This window comes from Medicago sativa, chromosome 7 (assembly GCF_051527215.1).
Source record: "Medicago sativa cultivar Bolivia chromosome 7, Bolivia_mono, whole genome shotgun sequence".
Classification (NCBI taxonomy): Eukaryota; Viridiplantae; Streptophyta; class Magnoliopsida; order Fabales; family Fabaceae; genus Medicago; species Medicago sativa.
The window spans coordinates 24647551-24656680 of NC_140755.1; the positions used below are offsets into that span (position 1 = coordinate 24647551).

Genomic DNA, 9130 nt, shown 5'->3' on the forward strand with positions numbered 1-9130 from the left:
AATTGGGGGGGGGGGATAGAATCGCGAAAGAGAAGATACACAAAACACGAAATCGATCAAAATCGAATCAAAGACGATCGATTAGAAAAACGAAAAAGGAATTCACTGAAAGCAAACGAAAATTGTCATGAGAAGAAACGAAATCGATCTGAAAGGAATCAAGAAAATGAAGCCAAATCAAAAACTTGAAAACAAGAAATTGAATCGAGAAAAAAAATGAACGAGAAAGATGGAAATTGAATCAGGAAATAAAAGAAGGAAGGATCGATTCAACATAAAGGAGAAGAACAAAACGAACTCGCGACGAATCGCAAATTGGACAAGGTTGATTAGGAAAAATAATCGACTGAAAAAAAAATTGCAACAGAATCAAGAGAGAAAACTGACGAGAAAGGAAACAATAAAGGAAAGTGAAAAAGTTATGAGAAAATCATGGAATTTCTCGAGAAAATGAAGCGGAAAATTTCCTTCAAGATGGATACCATATTAGCTCTGATACCATGTTATGAAACATGGCATCCATGGATAAAGGAGTGAAAAACTATGAAATTATTGTATTGATAGTAAAGAGTGATATCACAAATGAGTGAATTATGCCACTAACGGGATGGTTACAACTATATATACTACTATAAGACTAATACTAGTTGTAAGTAAACTATATCTAAGAGACTCTATGTCCACAACTTTTCGAGCCAATGTTCCAATTCCAACTATCTCCGCGAAAAAATAACATAGCTCCCTAGAACATAGTAAATTTTGTTCTATTTTCTTTTTAATGTAAAAATCATTTAGAAAAGGGTTAATTAAGTTTTTAGTCCCTATAAATATTCACAGTTTTGTTTTTAGTCCCTACAAAATAAAATCATACTTTTTAGTCCCTGTGACATTTTCCTTAAGCATTTTAGGGACCAAAAATGTTGATAAAAATTTTTGACAGAGACTAAAATGCTAATGGGAAATTTTTATAGGGACTAAAAATGCTGATGAAAAATTTTATAGGGATTAAAAAGTGTGACTTTATTTTGTGGGGACTAAAAACAAAATTATGAATATTTATAGGGACCATTTACTTAATTAACCCTTTAAAAAATATGTTGAATCCGGCAAAGAAAAAATATTCCAAGATTCTCGAAACGGCAGGGCAATCTATTAAAAAAAAGTTATTTCAAATGGAAGTTGAGTAGTTACTACTAACTGTATTCAGAAGACACAAATGCTACAGCTTGTAACTGATAGTATATTGGTCGTACAATGTGAAGTCAATGCATCAAAATGTGAGTTTTCATAGAAAATTTTAAGCAACAAGAAATTCTAGCCAATATGATGGACACGTTGTGATGCCACTATTTTTAAAGTCACCTTGTTTTTATTTTATTCAGAATCACTCCATTAATCTACTTGGCAAGTTGACCTAGTACTTATCTTGGTTATTTAAATTTATCAATTTTATGCCATAAAAGACCACAAACTACATGATATTTGTACAAGAAAAGAAAACAAACACTGCTACGACTATTACTAGCGCACCCTCAAGCTCAACGGTTTTAAGAATTGTTCTTTTACTTTTGAGGGTGTTAACTTTTGTGTTTCTTCTCATTGCTCTCATAGTCATTATCTTAACCAAGCAAACTGCAGAGACAAGTTTTGGGGAATCAGAAATTAAGTTCAACGATATCCATGCTTTTCGGTGAGTATTAATGTAGTTTGTAGTTATCCAATTGATTGTCTAGATGATAATGGTTATAAATATATACTCCCTGCGTTTTTAAATATAAGCAAAAATCTTTTTTTAGGTTCATTCATTTAATGATGTATGTGGTCCATATTATGGAGCACATACATCATTAAATGAATGAACCTAAAAAGTGACTTTTGCTTATATTTAAAAACGGAGGGAGTAGTCTATAAGAATTTAATTTATATACATTGTGTACCAAAAAAAAAAAAAAGTATATACATTGTTAATGTAAAGATTTTTACATCCTCAATCAATCATAATGGTCAAATCAACAAAACTTCGACTCTAACAATAATTACTTGGACCGTCAATCTACCCTTAAGGGCACAGATGCCCTTTGGAAGGGCTCCTGAAGTCCTAGGCGCGCTCCTCTAAGGGCGCCGCCTTAACAAGATTTTAAAAGCATCTAGAACGCTCTTGAGAGCATTACAAGGCATGGCCTAAACAGACTAAACCTTAGTTTCTAATATTGTACTCACTGCAAGTACATTACTTTTAAAGTTACGTATGATTGGTTGTGATTTGTTCGATGTAAACCATAACATTGAAAATGTAAACAAATTAAACTTTTGTCTATAATTCTTACTTTGATCAATATAATATAATAAGCAATTTGAGAAGGATATATACATTTTACATGTTTTTAACAAGACAAGATGAAATATAATTAACCAAATAAAGATTTCTACTCAACAAAAGGAGTGCAGGGATAGAAATCAATAATGAAAATAGTTAGTTAATTACAGGAACTAACACCGAACAAGAAACCAACAAGCTGAAAAACTAAATGAGAAAACCCATACACAAAATAGGATTAAACCACCAAAGTTAAAGATCAAAATCAATGTTCGAATTTTCACCTTTAGCCACTAAAATGATAAACGTTTAACTTTGTCGAACAAATGAAGAATTGATTCATCTTGACACTGGAAAATATGACATTCCTTTCGTTCCAAAGAATCTAAACACAAACTAACCAAATCATATGTAACGAAGACCAAATAGTAAGCGTCACCCTTATGATTGAATTGCACAAGATGATAAGAAAAATACAATGGGTTAACTGAATAAATCCCGAGCCAATTCATAACTAGGCCCCAAATACTATCAAAAATTTCAGATACACTGTAAGGAAATTGATTTCTGAACACCCCAAAGGTGTATACACGTTGAGAGATGTAGAGATAAAAGCAAATGGTGTGATATATGCGACTGATTTTTGAACACCCCAAAGGTGTATACACTTTGAGAGATGTAGGCTCTGTTTGGTAAGGCCACCAAATGAGCTTATAGCTTATAGCTTATAGCTTATAGCTTATAAGCTCGTTTGACAAAAAAAGCTCTGTTTGGTAACGATCTTTTACCACGAGCTTATAGCTTATTTCACGAATTTCCACGAGCTTATAAGCTATTTTTCAGAAGCTATTTCAAGTAGCGTTTGAGCTTATAGCTTATAGCTTATTGTATTTTATTCCACTTTTGCCCTTGCTATTTTATCTAAAATCCCTTTTTAACCTTTATATTTTATTACAATCTGAAACATGTTACGTTAATGCTGAAACAATTTTCAATCCCATTTTTTTGTCACATGATTTTTTTTTTCATTTAGCAATATAAGTAATTTTTTTGAAAAATGCTAAATAGTACGGAACTTGTGGCCACGAAAATTCACGGACAGGCTAACTGCGGCACTTTTTTTTTTTTTTTGAATAGTAAGTGATTTAATTAACTTTTTGGTTCTGATTTAATTAACTTATAAAAGAGAGTTTAAAGGTAAGTACTCTTTTTATTTTATTTTTTTTCGTGAAGGGTTAGCACTCTTTAATCTTTAACACTATTTTTTTTTTGAGGGAATTAATCTTAAGCAAACGGTGCAACAAATTGAAACGGTGTTGACCACCTTTTTCTTTGGTTGAATTGCATAACAATAAAGTCATAGTGCATAATAATAGATACCGTTCAGGTTGCTTATATGTTCAAGCGTCCGTGAATTTTCGTGAAAATAAATCCCGTACTATATAGCACTTCTCAATTTTTTTTACGTAATATGAATCGTAAATATAAGTAATTTTTTTTACGTAATATGAATCGTAAATTAAGTATTTTGACCAAAAAATAAAATATTAATTTATTAATCTATAAAATATATATTAAATTGATTAATTTAAATTATTAAATATCTTAAATATTAATTTATAGTAGTATAAATTTTATATGAATTAATAATGTCCTTTTATGTAATTTTACATTTATCAGCTAGTTCAACCGCTATTTTTACCAAACACTTTAATTAGCTTATCAGCTATAAGCTATCAGCTAAAAGCTATCAGCTAGCTTATCAGCTAAAAGCTATCAGCTAGCTTATAAGCTATCCGCTATTTTTACCAAACAGAGCCGTAGAGATAAAAGCAAATGAAGTGTTGAATGTTGATGATGCGATAAGAAAAGAGAGATAGAGAAAATGAAGTGTTGAATGAGTGAAAAAAATTTTGGGGTGTTAAAATATAAATTTGACACTATAAAAGGTTATAACATTTTACTAGGCAAATGTAAAAATCTGTCACCTGTTTTTGCACTGTTTAATCAAATCTTGTTAGGGAAGACATAATAATTTTTGTAAAAAAAGGCCCCTTTTAAAGTATCTGAAAATTAAACATGAAGTATATAATAGTCAACCAAGCCTTTCCTTTTTTATGTCTTGTTTTGGACAAAATGTAGAGGTCTTGTTTTAGGTCCACACTTTGTCTTAGGCCTCAACTATATGTGAATATTTTTTTATATATAAAAAACAACTATCTGTAAATCTTCCTTTGTGGTGAGATAGCTACTTATAATGATTGTTCAATGCAAAAATAGGTGACAATTTTTGGTATTTGCTTGCAACATGTGCATAAACCTTTATAAAGTATATGAAAATCAAACATTAATTTTATAGTCAACAAGCCCTGACTTCTGGCCTTGTAATTTTACAATATGTAGAGGGTATACCTGGAGTGTGTATGGATGTGTTTACTGTGCTTTTTTTTTTTTTTTTTTATATGGAAGAGGCCTTCTATATAATAATGAATCCTATCATATGGCTACAAACAAATTATTGATAAAAATCATAGTGATTCAAATGAATTAATATAGAAAAATAGTTATATTCTTTCCTTCTTTATTAACTTGGTACAATTATGTAAATGTAGATACATGATCTCCACAATAGTAATTGGGTTTGCATACAACCTTCTTCAGATGGTACTTTCAATTTTCACCGTGGTAACAGGAAATCGTGTGTTAAGTGGTGATGGAGGCTATATGTTTGATTTTTTTGGTGACAAGGTACACAAACATGTCATAACAAGTCTTAAAAATATATGGTTGTTTAAAAAAAAATGTGTGTGGAATAATATTCCCTATATTATATATGTTTCGTTAAATTACATTTTTGGTTTACATAAAAAGATTACACTTGAAGTTATTTTCAATTTAAATTACAAAAGCCCTATTTTGGAAAATATTTTTGTTGGTCTCTTAATATGAATATGATTCATGGTGTTTAAGATTTTTAACTTGCTGGAACTAATGTTTATTACTTTTTTGTAGGGGATTATTGTTTATAACTTAAAAGGACGAAAATGAAATGATTAAGAAACAAAATTGGATATGGGTTGTAACTTATGAGATACCATAGATTTATGGGAACAAAGTGAAAATTAAAAATAATACCAAAAGAATTATTTAAGCTATATTTTTTTTGTTCTCAAGGTATATTTCATTATATAACATTTGGTTCTTTCGTTGGGCAGATTATATCATACTTTCTACTTTCCGGTTCAGCTGCTGGATTTGGTGCTTCAGAAGATCTGCATAGAATCTTCAAAGCAGCAGAACTTCCCTTAAACTCATTCTTTGGAAAGGCTAATGCCTCAACTGGCCTTCTTCTTTTTGGATTTCTCACTACAGCAATAGCATCAATTTTCACTTCATTTGCTTTGCCAAAAAGAGCTAAATAGCATTAATTTTCACTTCATTTGCTTTAATGAAAGCTTTATGCACAAAATGATTTATGCTCCTAGATTGCTATTTTATTTTCCCTTCTCTAATTTCGTTTGTAATGGATTTGTATCTTCCTTCTTTTCTAGTTTTATATCCTAAGAGTTGCTTTTATTTTGATTTTTTTAATAGAATGGATGAATGCCTCATGCTTTACTTCAAAGTTATATACACTTTTTTGTATTCAAGAAAACGCATTGAATTTCATCGATGATCAAATTAGCAATATATTGGGAACAAGAGGTATCAAAGTCGAAGAGGCAGTAGGAAATAAGGATGTCCTTGTGCTAAAAGGGACAAATTACTATCCTTTTTTTAAGATAATGGGATGGGATATATTAAGAATGGACAAGCAATGAGTCCATTTTCGAAGTTTCTTTAAGATAATGGGATGGGATAGTTGCCGAACATTCCGAACATACCATGTCTGGTTCTTGATGGTCGGATTTAGGTAATTGTATCAAATCGTTTATCAAGTGCAAGAGTTTAATAGTAATCTATTTTTAATTGTAGAATGTTAGCGGTATATAGGATTCCTTGAATCTCCTCTCGTTATTTGTTAGAATTAAGTAACCGTCAGTCTATTTAAGAATTAAGTAACCGTCGTGGGATTTTATCCCCTCCAGCTGTTGAGTTGCACCGGATTAACATGTGGATTAAGGTGCTATATCGTTATAGGTTCGTCAATCCTAAAGTGGTTACGTATGCACTCCTAGTTTGTAGTGTGGGGTCTTACTCTCTCAGAGGTAATTGAAGCATAGACTGAAACTAGAGTTCTTAAATTTATCCTAGAGGTTCATTCATCTATGAATCTTAGAAGTACATCAACATACTATTTCTCTTGGTAGTTCTACAAACGGACAGCCCTATCTCGTCTACGTTACCAAGGATAAAAAGGATAATTCTGAAGGTGAGAAAAAACACAAGAAGGGGGGGTTGAATTGTGTTTTGAAAAATTCTTCGTTTCTCCTAAAACTGAACACACTTGATCAGAAGCTAAGTGAGACAGCTTCTGAAGTGATAATCAGAATCTAAATGCAGCGGAATAAAACAGAGAGAGAAGAAGAACGACACAAAGCAATTATACTGGTTCCTTCCACAATCCGGAAGTAGTCCAGTCCCCCTTGCACTTCCAAGGAGATTTCACTAAGAGTAATATCTGATTACAATTGCTCAAGCACACAAGCAAGAGACTTCCTTTGCTCAAGCACACAAGCAAGAGACTTCCTTTGCTCAAGAACACAATCAAGAGACTTCCTACTCAAGCACAACTGCAAGAGACTTCTAACTAAACAAAATTACACAGAAAATTGATTAAGGTTGAACACTTGATATACAATCAGAGGTGCTCACAATACAAATCAGATACAGACTCAATGAACTTAAGAATTTCTAAGATATGACTTGAGACACAGAAATTCTAAGTGAATGCAGAACAATTTCAGCAGAGGTTTGACACTTGTAATAATGTTGTGAGTCGTTTGTTCAGCATTGCCAAAACTCTAGGTCTTCACTCCTTTATATAGAGTGTTATACCCTAATTTTGGACCTAAAAATACTTATTCAACTCTTCGTTTCTTGCATTTCAAGCCATTTGATATATCTCTGATCAATTGCATCTCTCTCTGCATTTCGTTTCAATTTTATTTGCAAAATTCACATGGAAGGGTATTTTAGTCATTTCCTATGTCAAATTTCTCTCAGTCTTTCAAAATTTTGTTTGAGTCCTTTCAAGTAGTTTGAACAAGTCTCTGTTTCATTCTATGTCAAAATCCATTTCAAAATTGCATTTGAAGTCATTTTGAGTCAGTTTTGCCCCTAGGGGCATTTTAGTCTTTTCAATTGTCAAAGCTCTGTTCAAATCTTAAAAATTGCCTCTGAATCCTTCAAGTTGGTTTAAATAAACTTTTGTTTCAATTCCCTGTTAAAAATCCATTTTTAAATTGCATCTGAGTCTTTTTTAGTCATTTTAGCCCCAGGGGCATTTTGGTCATTTCACACGAAATTTCGGCAGAGAGAGGTTACTTTAAAGTACCTCATTTAGGCCATTGGTTCGTTTTAGTCCGTTTTGTCATTTTTAATCGTTTCGCTTTACGTTGTTTGCCAATTACCAATTTTAATTCATTTTATTTTATTTTTTTAGTCCTAAATTCCTAAAATTTGCACTTTAGTCCATTTTTGTCCAAGTCATTGTCCATGTACACGTGTCAGGTTTTTATTTGTCCAAGAGTTAGTTACGCCACATGGCAGCTTGTCATTGGTCCAGGCATTACAGTCATCAGCTATAAAAGCTGACTCAATGGTCAAAGGTCAAGGCCACCAATCACTTTCTGCACAGTCATCACAAACAGATTCCTTTCTCTCTCTCTCTCCACATTTTCAGATCAAAGTACCAAATTCTTGATGAACTTGATGAATGTTCATCAAGAACACCAAGAACAAACCCTAACAAACTTTTCCAGAATCAAAATCATCATCATCACCAAAATCATCAACACATAATCATCATCACCAAAATCATCAACACATAATCATCATCGCTGTTAACCAATTCGACCTGAATTCACATCAGAATCCACAACGGTCTCAATCATCACCAAATCAGAATCACAATCAGAGAAGAGGAAGAGGTCAAAGGAAATCAAATCGAAGCAGTTGCGAAACTAGGAATAACGAAGCAAGCTAGCAAAAGGATTCAACGTCATCTCCGTTCGTGGATTAACGGCAAGAGGACAAAGAGATCGAAGTTGAAATTGTTCAGAACCGAATCAGGATCACAATCAGAGAAGAGGTAAGGTCTTTGCCTCTGTCGTTGTTGTTGTTATTCAATTTGTCTTTGGATTCAAAATTTTCGAACCCTATTTTCCTAGATCTAGCATCATATCGAACGTTTTTGCGAAAATTGATCCTAAATTCGGGTAGAGAAGGAAGAGAGGAGAAGCTCAGTGAAATTTTTTTTAAAAAAGAGAAGTTTAAGGGTTCCGGCGCGGCGGCGCCGCCCTGTTGGGCCGGCAGCCACCACGCCGGCGTTCTTGAACTCGTCGGAGAAGACAAGGTCTTCTTGCAGAGCTTCTCTCTCTTCTTTACATGTTAGAGAGAGAAAGGGGAGAGAAGAATGAGGGTTTGTGAAAGGTTTTTGGTTATATATCATGCATGTGCTTCCACGCGCGCGCGTGCGTCCTCTTAAGGTGTACCTGCGCATGTTTTGGCCTTTGGATCTTGGATCTGATCCAGGCGGATCAATCCAACGATCCCTAGGCCTCCTGTTAACCCGCATTTCAACTGGATATGGGCCTGGGTTTGATCTGTCTGCTTGAGTCATTGTTTTGTAACTTTCTTGCTATTTTAACA

At 33.0% G+C, this 9130-nt stretch overlaps 1 protein-coding gene across 1 annotated transcript; it reads left to right on the forward strand.

Moving 5' to 3' along the window:
• The first annotated feature begins 1395 nt into the window (after nucleotides 1–1395).
• On the forward strand, nucleotides 1396–5893 carry LOC146905089 (CASP-like protein 4D1). Its single transcript, XM_085724461.1, has 3 exons — nucleotides 1396–1690; nucleotides 4930–5065; nucleotides 5533–5893. Exons 1-3 carry the CDS (start codon nucleotides 1476–1478, stop codon nucleotides 5737–5739), a joined length of 558 nt encoding a protein of 185 aa, XP_085580587.1. The 5' UTR covers nucleotides 1396–1475; the 3' UTR covers nucleotides 5740–5893.
• Nucleotides 5894–9130: the final 3237 nt, after the last annotated feature.